The sequence below is a fragment of the Boleophthalmus pectinirostris genome, unplaced genomic scaffold, assembly GCF_026225935.1.
Source record: "Boleophthalmus pectinirostris isolate CB_2022bp ecotype Guang Dong unplaced genomic scaffold, ASM2622593v1 HiC_scaffold_8, whole genome shotgun sequence".
NCBI lineage: Eukaryota > Metazoa > Chordata > Actinopteri > Gobiiformes > Gobiidae > Boleophthalmus > Boleophthalmus pectinirostris.
The window spans coordinates 29,388,690-29,406,177 of NW_026571515.1; the positions used below are offsets into that span (position 1 = coordinate 29,388,690).

General features: G+C 37.8%; 1 protein-coding gene across 1 annotated transcript in view; it reads right to left on the reverse strand.

The window, feature by feature from the left end:
* Positions 1-15,834, reverse strand: part of fgd (faciogenital dysplasia) — a 58,535-nt gene extending 42,701 nt beyond the window's left edge. Inside the window, exon 1 of the mRNA XM_020929735.2 lies at positions 15,530-15,834. Coding sequence (XP_020785394.1) covers positions 15,530-15,551 — 22 coding nt within the window. The 5' untranslated portion in view covers positions 15,552-15,834. The remainder of the gene's footprint in view (positions 1-15,529) is intronic.
* Positions 15,835-17,488: the final 1,654 nt, after the last annotated feature.

Here is a 17,488-nt window from a genome sequence, read left to right on the forward strand (position 1 = left end):
AGGTCCGGAGGTGTGCCCGGCCGTGTATGTCAGGTGATCAGGACTGAGATCGGGATCAGATCGGGACCAGACTGGGACTGAGACCAGAACTGACACCAGGACTGAGACTGGGACCAGACTGGGACTGAGACCGGGACTGAGACTGAGACCAGGACTGAGACCGGGACCAGACCAGGAATGAGACCAGGACTGAGACCGGGACCAGAAAAGGAATGAGACCGGGACCAGACGGGGATCAGACCAGGACTAAGACCGGGATCAGACCGGGACCAGACTGGGACTGAGACCGGGACCATACCAGGACTGAGACTGGCTTAGTCCTGTTTTAGTCCTGGTTTAGATTTAGTTCAGCCCTGGGATGCGGCGCAAAAGTCCAGCATCAACTTTTAAGTCACAGAAACAGGCTCCATATAGCCTAGTCCCAGTGCTAGCAAGTTCCCATAGTAACAGAATGTGGGGTGAACTTTGACCTGAATGCTTTCCATCTGAATTTCTCAACTTTGAGTTTCTTAACTTGATTTTTTTTTTAAATCTGAATTTCTCAACTTGAATTTTGTCAGTCTGAATTAAAGATGCTGAAAAGTAATGTAAAATCATACCCCCCATCACATGTAAATGCTTTTTTCTCAGATTATTTCCATTTTAACAATTTTTTATTCAAGTTATTTCATTAATCATGAAATATTCAAATTCAAAACTTCTGGCACATCTATACTTCCATAAATGTAGATGTTAACTTGAAAACTTGAAACTTGAAACTACTGCATCATAATGATATCGTAAATTTAAATAGAGTATTTTGAGGTTTGGAGATGTTGACAATCTAATAACAAATGATTACTCAAACAACATTCTAACATGGCTTAAAGCTCACAAGAGTACATTTCACGTAACACAGGACATTTAATGTCAACTGTACACTAGATAGATAGACAGTAGTAATGGGGATGTTTCTGTCATATAGTTATTCATAATGTTTTGCATAATGTTTCACCTGGTTGATGATCCGTTCAGTGGAGGTGACAAAATTAAAGCCAGGTTTGACTTCTTCTGACGTGACTGAAACCAAGCGACACAGTCCACTCATATTTTTGTCACTGAAGGAGGTGACATGATGTAATAACACTCACTGTCATTCTGGAATGCTAAAACACAATTTCCTTATTGTAATGGACTCAAAACCTCTTGTAGTTATTTACATGTGTTTACTGAGGTGCCAGGTCAATGGCTGCTGTTTGACTGGCTGACTGAGTATTACAATTGCTGCAGACTTCATAGTGTGCGCATGCCTGTATCTTTTACTTTTTGTAAGTTTTTGTTTTCATAGTAGTTGTAAGTGGCAGATTTACAGTAATTGCACTTTATTTCCCAAGATAAAATCATTAGAACAGTATGCCTGAGGCCCATAAGAGAACAGACTTCACAGTGCTTTAGTGAGGATCAGCTGACAGCCAGATATATGAGTGAATTAAAAGGGCAAAAATACACAATAAATCAGGCATTGAATTTTTTTTTTTTTTTTTTTTCTGAAGACCAAAAATTTCAAAAACACTATTTTTTTTTTCTCATTAAAATGGATTATTATATGATTCTAATTTTAAATTTATTTATTTATTTATTTTTTTAACAATGTTACCATTACAAAATAAGTCCAAAATGTGCATTTATTGTGGGTATTATAATGCTCAAAAGATATTTATATCCATGAACATAAAAAAATCTGATAATTATCATAGCATAACTGATATTTGGTTGGTATAATCATTTATATGAAGCTCTATCTCTAGTTATAATATCTGTCATAACAGTTGTGTCATCATTTAAACTAAGGCAGGGGACACCTCGCTGTCAAATCATATGAGCTCAAATATAATTATGTCTCATTTTGGTCAACAGAAGGCAGTTACGGGCGACTGGCTAAGCACTTTTATGTCCCCATAATGCAATAAAGCCACAGCCACACACACTGAAACCTTAACGCCTACCTTCCTGAGGCTGTTTATTATCTTATTATAATATGACCTTTAGAATGGCTGTAATTAAAATGAGCTGCTTACAGTAAATCAAACCTGACACTAGCGTTGTCACAATAACAACATTTCAATAATAAGGAAGAAGCTTGATACCCAGTACAGATTTGGATACCACAATGATAATAAAAATGCTCTTTTTTGATTTTCAACATAAAATAATAGTACCTTTCTTTTCTTTGTGTTACCATTTAATCTTATTCTCTCAAGATCATTCTGAAAATGTACGATTTGTATGTTGTTTATGTGATTTTTTTTTTTGTATCAGTACTCATTCAAAGGAGTATCTAGTTTCAATATTAGCTTTAATATTAATCATTATCTAATTTTCTGTACTTTTGACAACACCACCTGACACACACCTAAAAATAAAATATATCCTAGAGCAGGAAGAGGATCCATCTGTGTGGAAGTAGCTCTCATCCCCTCATTACGACAGGGGCGTGACTGGACAGGACCTTTTCAGCAGAGGGCCCTATGTGTCTATGGACTTCCTGTGCTGAGAGGTGGAGCAGGTGGGGGCGGGCCAGGCCACAGGTTCAAATCCCCACTGATCTGAAAACAATATGTGGAGGTAGCAGCAGGGACCAGCTGAAAATAGTATGAATGTCAGATTTGATTGATTTTACAATGAATTGTGATAAAATATGTCACCACAGAATAATTATAGGCCTATTATATGAGACGCGACAATATTTCATTTAAATACAATGCTTTAATTCTACAGCACTTCACTAATAATACTGTGGTACACTACAGTTGTCACGATACGAAAATTCAAACTTGATTTTCATACTAAAGAAAAGCTAAACACACAATACCAATTTTCATACCATTAACAGCACATAATATAATGAACTGTTGTCTCAGGGGAGATGTGTGTACAGTCCAGGCAAAGCAATATCATCTCCACGGAGACAAGTAGGTGGCAAAAGTTACAAAGTATACCTTTAAGGATTTTTTGTTCTATTCTAATGTTGTTCTCTTTATAGGATTTTTTCAGTATACTTGTTCAAATGAGTTAGTATCAGGGTGTTTGATTATATTGACAAAATACGCCGATAAAATAATATGTTTTGATTGAATTAACAAAACTTGGCATATAAGGTTGACAATGTGAATAAAAGCTAATTTAGACAATGATTAAATCAGCTCCTGTCTACAGTAAGTATACATTGTGGCATCCCCCAAACTGAAATGCTGCTGTATTTTACCCCTGTAGGCAATCTTGTGGTGAGGCACAATAAATAAGTGTCTGCATAAAGCAGTATCGGGCTGCACATGGTCAGTAAGACAAATGGCTGACAGGTAAAGGGGGACCACAAAAGGATCAGGGGGAGAGGGGCCGCTGTTGTCACGGTGACCTTTCATATGGAGACCAACTGTGTTTCTACAGAATCAGCTAAAACAGACATCACAACAAATGCAACAGTGGTCCAGGTGCAAGATTAGCTGTGAATAGTCTTTGGGCACATTATTATTTGTTTTGAAATATTTATATTTTTCTGAAACCTTTCAAAAACTCCTATTTCAGTAACTGAGAGAGGAATAGGCTATATCTGTGGACCAGCTCACTGCATTGACTTCGTTACAAGCAGTAACTCAACGCCATCTAGTGGTGAATCATGAGCTGTACTTCAAATCCTGTATTGTGAATCACGCCAAATCAGTTGGTTCTTTTTACTCAAAGATAAAGGCATTGGTACAATATAAAACATAATATCCAAGTAGGTATGACTTCTACTGTGATATAATATGGGCGATAAGACATGCAATTACTCATTGCCTTCTGCACCCATACAGACAAATTTAAGACAAAATAAATAAAATATAATCATTGGACCAAGCTAAAATTATTGATTTAGTTTGGTATCTGATGAAAGTACAGATACAGAACATTTTAAACAAAAACTAGTGCTATATGATAAACGAATCAATAGCCTATCTACAAAATGTGTACAAAACATATATGGACAAAGCCCTATGATGATACATTCTTGTAGTTTAGACTAGTGGTGGGTAAAAGGCTGACAAGGAAAGACCAAGGAAATACTTCAGGTTCCCTCGAGGCAGTTTGCAATGCTTGTAGTCCACCAAGAAGTGTCAAAAAGTTTAAAAGTGTGAAAAACTTGCAGCAGGGGGCCATGTTTAAGACCAAAAAGTGTTGCTGTGGCTGGTTTAATATGTGTTAATGATGGCCTCTGTTTATTCTATGGGGTCATCTCAGACAACCATCTGCTTCACTTTTTAAGCAACAATCTTTACTCTCAGGCCAAATGATTTAATATCCCCCTTCACTGCTTTTAAAGATACACCGGAAAGAAAATGAGCTATAAGACAATACAAGGATAGAATTAGGATGGGTAATGGGTGGAGGGGGCACCCATGGGAGACATAGACACAGGCCGCTGCTTTTGTTGGCTAATCAGGAGAGGCCTACAGACATTTGCAGTGTGTTTTATGGCTGTGTCAGGTGAGAGGCTGTGAATGGTGGTCATTAGGAGAGGCTAAACATAGATCTTAAAAGCAATGGCAAGCAGAGGTGCAGGAAGTGCTCAAATTTTAAAGTAAAAGTACAGATTAGGATGCAAAAAGGTACTCATATAAAACGTATTTCTACACAAGTTATATAGTGAAAGTAGTTTTAAGTGAAGATGCGAGTCCAGTGTGAGTTTACGTGGTGAAGAATATTGTTAATTCCAGACTAAATAATTAAAACAGTTGAGTGGAGGAGTGGTAAGCTGCATCTTTATATATTTATGAGGGCTTGGCAAAACAAATTATTCTAAAATGACAATACCTGTACATGACACTCCCACACTTCTAGATTTTTCTAACCATTACAGTGTACCGCTGGATTGACTGATGACATTAAGTATCAAATGATTTGTTTCATACGGATTGCGGGTATTGGAGAATGGAGAGTTGTCAGAGGATAAATGTAACAAGATCCTCCATCTCAGGTATTCTGCACATTATAAGGAGGAAAGGTTATATAATGTTATGTGTGCTGTGATTATGAGAGTAGTTGTCTATCTGACTGCCAGTGGTGACTAATAAATGACCATGCAGGGTGCACCCTGCCTAAGGCCCATAGTTTCTGGGATTGGCTCTGGCTCTATAATATAATCTGTATCATAATGATATTATATAATTTGGCAGAAAGGTGACATAGTGATTAGTCACCTCAGAATATAAGATTCTATAGGTTCAAATGGACTTGTAATGTACCTTAACCTTAATCTAAACATATTCACAATTGTCTGTTTATCCAGCTACAACTCCTAATCAAGATGGTAAGGGACCTACCACTGCATTATTTTTTAGATAAAAAATAAAGTAATAGAATACATTTTATGTCATAATGTGAAACATACCAGACAAAGCAGTACCATCTCCATGTGAGATGGCAGATCGTGAATACTCCAACAGAAAAGATACAAATTGCACTTTCAGTTCAATATAGATTGAACATTTTGGTTAGTCACCACTACTAAAAGTGAAAGTAGACCTGTCTAAGTATTTTACAGCTTGTCTTGTTGATATTATGCCTGGGTGCCTCTCAAAGCCTTAGCAGAAGGACATTGTGCTAAACTGTTTCCAACTGAAGCAGGAGCACAGACTGTGGACATTCTTGTGCAGGATCTGCTCACTACAATGGAATCAGGCTGAACACCCAAGAGCTCATAAAACACAAGAATGCTCCTGAAATACTAACACACAGCTTGTGTTGTCAAAGGAGTGGTGGATTTCACTTTTATCACAGCTACTAATAAGAAGGTATTACACAGTGGGTATATTCAATTATCAACCATGAATAAAATAAGCTATCAACAGCATTAGAAGATACATGAAGTCAAGTTCAATTGGGTAATTTGTTAAATATATGTGATGTCTGAAAAAATATTACTCCATGTATACTGTATGTGCTTTTGTTTTGTCTGTTATTGTCAAAGCAGATTTGTATTAGTAAAACTATTAACAACTATTTATTAGGCATTATTTAACTGGCGCTCCTACAAAAGTTAAAATTCTGTACTTTGATGGGTAGTTTTTTAGAGTTTTGTTGGATACTACTGCTACTAGGTATTGTTACCATTAAAATACTGTATAATATACATTAAAATACTGTATAATATGCTATATTATTTCACCTGGTAATCTAGTTCTTGATGCACAAATGAGAACACAGAAAACAAAACAAAAAATAAATAAAAAATGTGCAGCTCCTCCTGTTACAATTGGCCACATTTGACTGACAGGAGTGAGCAATGGCAGTAAACTGAAAACACTTTAAAAGCAAAATCATGTGCAAACAGTCTACATTTTGTGCATGCTTATGTGTGTATTATCTACAAAAAAAAGTCCAAAACCTTGATTTAACCATAGAGGAATAACAGATTTTTCAGCCATTTCTCTTGACTTCTGCCACATTGCTTTAGAAAGTGAGTCGTGAAGTCCCTGGAAAGCTGCACGATTTTGGCTCAGAGACTGTATGAAACCTGACCCCAAAACTTTGGCCTAGATCTGCACACATTCCACCTCCTCTAGTATATTTATACCCCAGACCCTTCCTCTTTCTCTCTCTCTTCCTTCATCCTCCTCTTCCTCCCCTCTACCCCTCTTGCCCCTCCCGCCCCAATGCCCCTGCCTCACCCCACAGTGGACAGGAAGTCTCGGGACCGCAGCTGATCAGAGCAGGGAAACACAATGCTTTCTGTGTGCAAGAAAAAGAGTTGGAGTAATAAAGCACACGCCATCTGAACTGAACATGCTTTTACTATTAAGGCTGAGTTTTTTTCTTTCCATATGACTTTCCCAGGAAAATCCCCCTCATCTGGGAAGGTTGGATCCAGGCAGACAGACACTGGAGGAGCAGAGACAGCACAGACAGGGGAGACAAACAAAGACCTTTTTGGGTGTGAGGGGCCACTGTACTGCACCATGTCTTTGAACTGATATCAGATCCCGGAGTTTGAATGAAGCGAAGTTTGCAGATTAGTATTTCTTCTTTTATTAGTGATCTCATAATTTCCAGGCCTCAAAATATTTTTTGCAAAAACTAAATTAGACCATACTTTGCATGCAGTGTGACTTATGTGAATGCTTAAGATTCTGGCCTGGTCAAGCACAGCCTGTAGCTCTGGTTCAGTCTAATCTCATCTCATCTGATAACAGCAGCAATTAGACTTCAAAGAAACTACACAAATTATGCTAAACTATTTCAAAGTGTGTCACACAATTTGGACTTGGATCCACTATTTGACAACCAATGTAAATCTACTTGATCTACGTTTAAAAAATATTGATATAGCTTTTATCTGACAATCCCCAATATTAACCAATACAGCACAGAACTATGTTTATTTGCATAAAACAAAAATAAAATAAAACAAAACTCATCCAAATATGTTTCGTAGCTGTTATCGCTCAAGCAACTACAGAACAACTTTGTATAAATAAAAATTCTAACATTATGAAACTTTCTGGGCTGACTATGGCCAGTAAATAGTCTTATTTCACCAATTTATAGGCCCAATCAGGATATCAGCAGAACCAATGTTTGGAAGTCAGTATTCAATACAGAAAAAATTTTCAGTATTGGCTCTGATACCAGTATCAAATCGGTGCATCACGTCATTAAACTAATATAATTTATTAGTGCATTCACTCTTGCATACACAATGCATCAAAACCAGAACTAACCTGGAACTAATTCTGGACTACACTGAGACCAAACCAGGACTAAAAGAGGGTTAAAACCCATCTAAATCAGAGTACACTGGAGCCATACCAACAAGAGCCTATTTAAGAAGCACTGCTCTAAACCATATAAAACCAAACAGGTCTATTTACAGTACTGGTGTCTTCAGTTATGCTTAGTGAGTACAGCCACGGGAAACAAATGTCCTACAAGACTAATCACTTCACTAATTACATTATCCACAGCTCTTCTAGACACAGTCTTAACCAGTTCAATTTTGAATAGTAATATTACAGCAACATATCGTATTAAGTAATTGTAGTAGTCACAGTGTAAGTAAAATAATTAGTCTAACATTGATAGCACTGATGAATTTACACAAAAATCAACATGCAATATGTGGTGAAACTATGAGGCAGCTGATTTGCCGTGTAGACCCTAGCAGAGAAGACATGTTTTTTTCTTCTCAGATCTTGTGAAGGTCATCTGGTTCAGTTATGTCCTTTTTAAAGTCATCCACTTCTCCAAGACCTCCACAGTTGGTCCCATTTAGTCAAACTAGGTCACTTCCTCCTTCTGTGTGTACTTCTAAGAGAGCGTAGGGCCTGATCCACTGACTGTAAGCCAACAGACCTCCAACATAAACATAGTGTGCTAGTGCTGGAGAGCAGAGAAACATCCTAACACTTCTAACCTTATCTGACTTACTGTAATCATAATGCCACATGCTCAGATGGCTGATATCCGGACACACTGAGATACTGAGTTGCTATCCGATCTCTGTATTCTGATTTCATGACAGAGTTTTTGGTTTGTTCCAGCTCTAGTTCAACAACCTTGGGACTGTGTGAATACAAGCCCCAGAGACAAGATAAGGATGTCATCTGCATGTATAGGCTACAAAAATATGGAAGAAAGTATATCAAAAACTACTGTGGTATTGAAACATAATGCAGGTTGGTTGTGGTGAAAATGCAGAAAACTGAAAAGCACTGCCTGGACCTTGGTGCCTGGTTACCCATGACAACTGGAGGATATGTAGGTCTGTGTAATTACTCAAATTTTAAGAGACTGCATAATTTCTAATTGTCAATAATAGGGTTTGGTCTTTTTAATCAAAAAGTTTACATCCTATACAGCAGAAGTATGTGGCTTCTTAGTTCTGTCAATAGGGGACTAGATTTCAGTGTATTTCTGTAATTTTGAAAAGAATGATTGCCCAGATCTAGGTCAAAGAAAATTCAAGAAAATTCCCATGAACAATTAAGCCTACAAACAAACTGGCAGTATTTTAAACAAAGATTAGAACAGACAACAACAATATGGACACAGTGTCTCTAAGAATATTGCTCTACATTTTGTTTTTGTTGATAATACATTAGCTGTAACAGGGTAACAAAAATGTATACGCCTTTGAGTCTCATTCTTTAGCTGTCAAACAAGTCTCAAGGGGCTATTTGGGTTTAAAATATTCTCCTGGGTTGAAGTCAAAGTTGAGGTCTAAAAAAACATTGTGTGAGTTCACCCCAATCTGTCAATTCTACAGTAAGTGCAGGACATGGAAAAGCCATTAAATCAAAGAGAAAAGGGTCATAGCCAGATGACATCTTTAGAAGTTCAAAAAAGAAATCAAAAGTGAGTTTGGTAAAGTAAGTAAAGCTTTTATTTTTAAGGCTTCCATAAGTTTACTGTTTGTGTCAGGCCCAAGCCTGAATAAAACTGGAAGGGCATTTGACATAATACATATACCAGATAAATACACCAAATACAGCCTCGTACAGCACAATAGGCGGCCACTTGACAGTAACTAACTATGGAAAAGTAAATGCGAAACTGTATAAAATATGACAACACTGTGCTCTTATGGTTTAGAAGTAAAAGGGGTTGTGGACTTTTAAGAAATGTTTGTTTGTATTATTTTCCTCATAAATGTATTGCAGTGGTCTCTATATACAGTAATTCAGCTTGTAGACAATAGAAATCGTATATTTTGGCAAAATATTCAAAACGCCCCTACATATCAGCCCAAAAATATCAACATAGCTGCTTCTGGTTCTAAAATATAAAGAAGCAGACAGTTAGTTTCAAGGCTAGAATTAAGCACTTAGGTTGACGTCAATATTTAGCGCAGTGAACGCATATTTTGGTGACACTTTCGTCATATATTGGTAATAACTGCAGATGCCTTATTGTAAATCAGAACACGCCTCAGAAAGACATGCCTATGAATGAGTCAGAACCAGTCGAGCCGGAGTGTCCTTCAGTCCACAGGCTGCTCCTCTCTGTACATCTCAATAAACAGCTAATTACAAATACTTTTAGGCAATACATGGATTCACTGCAGTAATGTGTGATCCAGTAGGGCCAGTCTAGTGATGATTACGCAGTTTGCACATCCACCCATTAAAGCTCATAGGGGTGTAGTGAGGTTAATTTTTCATATTACAATAAGTTGTTCAGTTTACTTAGATTTACTTAGCCAAACAGTATTGATCCATAAAGGAAATTACTCAGCAACTCACACATTACAATAACTGAAAGAGCAACTGAAATTTTATACTATAAATATAGATTTTTGGGAAGTACTAAGTGCATAAGTAAGCACTAAGTTCTTTCTAGAGTTTTTGTATCTTGTACAGAGTCACAGCATTTGAAGCAGTTTGGGTGATGATAGTCATGTAGTAATAGTGGTAGTAGGAATAGTAGTTGTTGTAGTAGCAGCAGCAATAGTAGAAGAAGTTGTAGTATTTGTTGCCCCTTTACTGGAAAGTCTCCACTGTGGGACAAATACAGCCTATTTTAATAGTAGTAGTACTGATTGTAGAAATAGAGATGGTGAGGGTCAGGGTTTCATAGTTAACTTTTATTTTTTGAGGGCTCCCATATTTAAGTCAGTTACATCACTGTGACATCATACTTACTTAACACATATGCATCCTCCTTGTACCTATTTTAGCACCCCTCCCTTTAACTTATTGGTCACTTTTTGTCTATGCACAAACACTGCACACATGCTGTCCATCTGAATGCAGTTCTTTCTGAGCCTGTGTAGCACATGCACATGACCAGTGTTAGGAGAATCAATGTGACGCTCAGCAGCAGCAGAGACAGCCCGGAGGAGAGAAGAGCTCCAGCCTGAGTCATGCTGTCTCACCCTCACACAATAACTAAGAATCATACCACAAGGACTTATACAACCTATAGGCCATAGAGGAGAGGAGAGGGCAGGAGGAAATAGGGGACTAAAGGTGACTAAAGCAGTGGTCATGATTCCTCTAACTGTGAGGGAGAGCTTACCATCACAATATACAGCCATCTATATCAACAGTGAGTCTGTGTGAAGGTTAGGAAATCATGTGGTCACATTAGTGAGAAAAAGGGAGTCAGAAATAGTGATAAAGGATGTGATTTATCAAACAGGATATTCATTTTTAGAAATAATAACAATAGATACAAAAGAGGGCAAAGGGACCAGTGGTATAATATAATGGTGTATATATAGTAAATGTATACAGTAAGTATATAGTAAGCCAATAAAACAGCATATTAACAAATAATTCTGGTGATTAATTTAGCTTCTCCTTGTCCACCAATCAGACGGTTAATAATTTTAATCTCAGCAAGTGCACACCAATGCGGGGTGAGAAGAACCCTAAAATTCCTGTCAACATATGTACCCAGTTGCTAAAGTAAGGGCATCTGGCATAAAACCTTCCAAATCATCTTACTACAGGTTTCATTGTGGCAATCATGAATTATCACAAAACCATTCTTTAAAATTTGTACATTTGTAGGACTTTTTTCAAACATTGCCAGACATTTATCTATTTGGCTCTGCAGCTTGGTGATTTTGGAAACCAGCTTTGCAGTCCTGTTAAAATAAGCTTTTATGGCAAGTTATGACAAATAGTATTCCTGAGTTTCATAGCGTTCAAAATAACTGGGGCAAAAAAACAACAAAACAAATGAAGTCAGTATCTACATTTCCTTCTCGTGAGGAAAAGGAACTCTACTTCCTGTTGGTCCAAAAAAACAATTGACAATTTTCACAATGGCCCAATAGAAGCCTCACTGTTTTCTTGACCTGCTATTGTCAAAGTGAATATTAACGTGGTTTATCTTCAGGGACACTGCAGTCAGTGCTACATTACAAGGGCCAAAAATCTAAGACACATTTTTAAACAATACATCTTAGTGTGGTTCAATAATTTGCCCCTAAACATGGTATTTGAATATGCTGGTGGTTGGTGGTTCAAAACCCGCTCTGGACATAAACATCATTGGTTGAACGTTCACATCCACTGGCTGTTAGTCCCACACAGATGAACTGTGTCCTTGAGCAAGACACTTAACCCAGCACTGTGTCTGCATATACTGGTGTGTGAGTGTATGGGTGAGTGGTTCCTTGATGTTAAGTGTTTGAGTGCCTTGAAGGTGAAGGTTAATATACACCATACTTGCAGGAATAAAATAAAGTAAAAATAGAAGCTCATTACTGTTACAACTATTCATACAATCATCACTATAAAAAACGTGGGAACAAACAGCCTTATATTGGCAGCAGTAAAAGAGCTGCAAAACTGAGGATTGAATATTGTCATTGTAGTGTTTATCTAATTTAGAGGGCAAATGTTTATCTTGGCTCAGTCCAGCGCAGACAGGCCCAATAGTATTTGTTAATCATACTAATAATCTAAACAGTCCCTCCGGACATCAACGCCTTTGGCTCAAGTTGACTTTTTTTCACACACAGCAAGATTCCCCTGTATCTGCAAACAGGAGGTACAGCTCTCGCCCCCTCACAACAGCACAAATGAGACTTCAGCTTCAAAACTATTACAATAAGTACATGGCTATCTGCTGTTTTCTCTGGTTTGTTTTGATAGATTCTCCACTGACTTGATGCAAGAGGCGAATAAGGAACCTCCCATTGTAAACACACAAATAACCATGACAGAGAACATCCCAGAAGAATCCCATGTGGAGGAAGAGACACTATATAAGTATTCTGTTAGAGACAATGGACAAAGCAGGGATAGTAGTAAATTAGTATTGTACGTAGCTTCAAAATAACATTACTGAAGCCGAGGTCAAGTTATAAGGGTATTACTACTATTACTACCGCCACCTCTACTACTAACTACTACTACAACTATTACTACTACTACTACCACTACCATAATGTACAGATTAACAAGATGGCTAGCAGCATGCAGTGGGATAAGTAGATGTTAGAACCTTTAAATTAGTGACCAAACCAGCAGTACCACCTCAGCTACTGATACTGCAAATACTAGTAAGCATGTCCAAGGAAAGTATGACCCAATGTGGGCCTTTATAATAATATTTTGATTTGGTATAGCAACCATCTCAATGTATTAGTATCACTATAATTAACTAAAAGAAATTCTTGGTTGAATAGAGACATGCCCTGAGCATCAATTAGTTGACTAAAAGGGTGGTGTGGCTTTAGCCAAAGGTATCACAACTATGATCCATATATTATATTTGACTGAAGGTGTACTGAGAAAAAAATACTCCAAAATGCACTTGCACACCAAAAATACATGCTATTTCTCTTAGCAGCCAAAACTAAGGATGAGGGTTTAAAGCAGCAGAGATTGATTCTGAACAGTGTGGGAGAGAGTATAAAACTAAAAAGGAAAAAAGAACCTTGGGAATGAGTGTGGGAGAGAACGGACACAGGGCTGAAAAAGTCCAATCGATCCCTCCCCCAAGTCCCAAAGCAAACTCCCCCCTCTCAGCAGAGCTCACCTCTGCTGCAGTACCATACCGTAGTATCAGCAGTAGGTACTTTGTCTCTATCACTATCTCTATGTTTGACCCCTCCCCCTTTCTTTGTTTAGCTGTAGCACTTCATTCACAGTAGAGCACCATTTTCAACCATCCAAATCAGATTTTCACACCAACTCATTGTGGTGATTGTAGTTTTAGTCGTGTGGCACCAACTGTCCTAGATCTGTCAAGGAGAGAGGAAATTTTGCTTCATCCACCAAAACGTGTTAGATTTTCTAATTTTGAAAGTGAGCAGAACTAAGTTATAAAACAGCCACAAGAAACTGGTCAAGGGGCTGCTAAGAGGTAGTAATAGTAAATAGTAGTAGAAGTAAGCAGTAACAAAAAGCCACATCTAGTCACAGTATTAGTAATATTTCTGTGAGTAAAACGGTTGTGAATCATTAAATTGTGATTGTGATTTCTTATCACAACAATCTTGATACTACAATTTGATATTGTAACAGTTACTATGAAGTAGCTTTGGTAGAATAGTCGTTTATTTATTGTAATCGGGCTGTCACAATAATTACTATATTGACTTATCGCTCAATACATGAAAGATGGAACATTTATTTCAGGTTTCAGAATTTATTGTGGGTACTTCTTCTTTATACTTGCGGGGGAGTTTGTTTTCTTTTTCTGTACTACAATTAGATTTCAGCTTCTATAACTCATTCTATACGTATACTAACTATTAAAGTATTTCATTCTGATATTTTTTGCAACTAATATTTTTAACTATATTGTACACTTTGAATAGTTTCTGAGATAATCCCCTTTTGGTTATTGTGTCAGTGGGATAAATTAGCTTCAGTATTATCGTTTATTCATCTTTTCCTCTACTATATGTTGTATAAGTACATCACTTCAGGTTTAGGTATAGGCCTACTTGTATGTCTACTGTTCCAGATCGGTCACTTCAAGAAAAGAGTAAACACTTTTTTGACAGTGGACAAATTCCCAGTATCACTTTTTTTTTTTGACTGAGCCCAATGTAAAAAGGAAAATGTCATCATAGACTATGACAGGTGGACAACACATGGGTCTAACGTATGCCAGGGTACTTTGTATATAACTGGAAACTGCCTTGATACACCAACACAAAGGAAAGAGTTGCTGGTACTTTCCAAACAGTTCAAGGAATATCTAAGTATAACCAAAGACCAGACTTGTTATCCAGTCACATGAAACCTGTGTGCCAGTCTTAAGCATGGCATTTATTAGTGGCAGTATAAATTATAGAGTAGAAGCAGTTGAATAGCATTGTAAAAGTCATCATTAGTCACCATATAGCAGGGTCATAATCTGTCATAGTAACACAGCAATCATAGTGGTAATATAAGTAGTGGTATTAGTAGTTTTAGTATCAGTAGTAGTTGTAGTAGGAAAAAGTACAAGTATTGTATAGGTGGTGGGAGTGTAGATTACATAGTGTATAATAGTAGTTTTAATAGTAGAATAGTATCATTATTACATATCATAATGGTCTTATAGCATCAGGTAGGTCTATGTCCAAACAATGCCTTAACCAAGAATAAAACATCAGAGTTGTGACAAAACTAAAGAATCCCCAATTCATCATCAACACCATACTGGGTACCTCACTGTGACTGTCAGAACCACATACCACAATCAGTGAATACTATGGGAGTACAGTGAATGAATGGGTCTATCATCGCCATCATAATATACAACACAGAGGCAGAGACGACGCTTCTGTAACGGGGCAGTCACGGCTTTGCTCCTATTCTTGCATTGTCAGCTCGCCTCCCCACTCAATCATTTCACCATAGCCTCTTTCCCTTGGTTTGACCTGAGATACACGGCTTGTTTTGGAACTGACAACGGCGGGCCCCAGTCTGCTGCAGCTGCCTTGTTGACAACTGGCAAAAACATAGGAATTCAAAGCGCGAGAGCAGCTGTGGCCATTTAGAAACAACTTTTTTTCTGAGAGAAAGTAGACAAAAATGATTCAAAGGCAAAATGTTGCACTTACCGGTGGCTGAAACCCCTTGCATCCTGCACAAACTTCTTTCCCCGCTCCTTTTTCCACTGAAGCCGTTGAAATCTCTCGGTGAGGCAGTCCTCAGAGCCCAAGCTTATATGGCTCAAAGTCGGAGGAGCGCTTTTTGACTCCGTCTCCTCTTCCACCGCCGTGTCTTTAAAAGTGCAACCTCTCCGTTAAAGACTCGCCATAGTTTTCCCAAAAAGTCGTGTAAAAACGTAGCCGATACATTTGCTTTTACGCACAGGATTCTAGTCTATGTCTCTACTGTAGACTCGCCTCCCTCCACTGAAACTCTCCTCACTGCCCCTGGAAAAAAAAAGAAAACGCTCGTACCCGTGTAGATGCGCGTTCACGTGAACCCATTCATTCAGTGTAGAGTCAGGGAAGCCTATCTCCTTTTGGCTTTTGACGTGAATATTATCATGACAGTGCAGTTATTTTGCATGTCGCGTGTCGGTTTAAGTGATTTTAATCCCACGTTTCATTTTCCACTGTGCTGCGCGCACGAGAGGCAGGGGACGTGACACACGGGCTATCACGTGAAGTCATGAAAAAGATGAGGCTTATTTGAGCAGAATGTTTTACGCAGCTGCCTATTAGTGCGTAAAAAGTGTCCATGATGTGGCTACAGTATCTGCCCCAGTATTTCCATGTCACTGCTCCCCTGCTTTCTCTTCATAGGACTATTTGTATTTGAATGAGTAGGCCTACTGGCAGTACTGGAGGACAAAACAATGTGGAACATTGAATAGGCTACCACAGGCAAAGAATAAACGCATGGCTACAACATTTTTAGTTTTCCCATTCGTGTCTTGTGCAAGAAATATGACAATTGCTTTAAAACTTAACTGAATTCCTGATATTAAGGCATAATAAAATTGGATCTAAATACAGCAGGAATAATTGGATTTTGTTTTTTGTGATTTTGGGAGGGAAATTAAGGATAAGGTCATTTTAAATTAGTATTAAATATAGTATTAGAGTATTAAATATATTTATTTTACTATGTGAACTTATAACAGATTCTACACTAGCTGTGGCTACATACACACTAAGAATGTGAGTATTATCAGATTTCAATAATGAAACTACTAAATTATCATTTAAACAGTAAACATGAACATCTCTTTGATTACTCAAATCAGATTTTGAGGTTTGTAAGCCATTTAAATCATTTTAAAGTTCCAGAAATCAGTGAAAAATCAGATTTTGTTGCATTTAAACAGAGCCTCTGATGCAAGTGCATCAGTGTGACGAGGCAAAAAGCATTCTATTCTTCTGTTTCCTCTATAAGGCTGGTGGGGTCCCTCCCAGCAGTTATGGGCTTTTGGTGGGGTACAAACATGAAAAACACAACTTTATAAGCAACGCAAGTGTAACAAATTGACAACAAAAGATCAAATTAGCATTCAATAATTACAAAGGGGACTATATTGTATATTGTAAATGCCTGGTGTATTAGACCTAACATGTCCAGATGAGGTGCTTAGTAATAGACTGTTTTACATGTGAATGGGCAAAGGGACTTGACTTTTTTTACTCTTTGTTTACAGGTCCGCCCCTCCACCTCAGAGACTCTTGTGTCAGCTCTGCCACGCGTCATTAAGTCTTTTATTGTGGCGGCTGCTGCACACTTTGTATCCCACTGACACAGACGACAGCAGGCCCTTTAATTCTAATGTGTTCCTGTCTGAAAGTGAGACACTATAAAACCTCATTGATATGTAGCCATATATACTCAGCTGTCAGCACCACATCACATATTTCACCCAGAATTCAGAATTTTAGAAAAAGATTTATTGCTGTTGCCAGTGAAGATTTTACAAACCAATGTGTAGTTCTTAACTGGAGTCAAATTCAAAAACAGTGGTTTGGTAATTTGGTAAAAAACAAAGAGGAAGAAGCATGTATAATATATACAACAGGGGCATGCACATTGCAAGCACT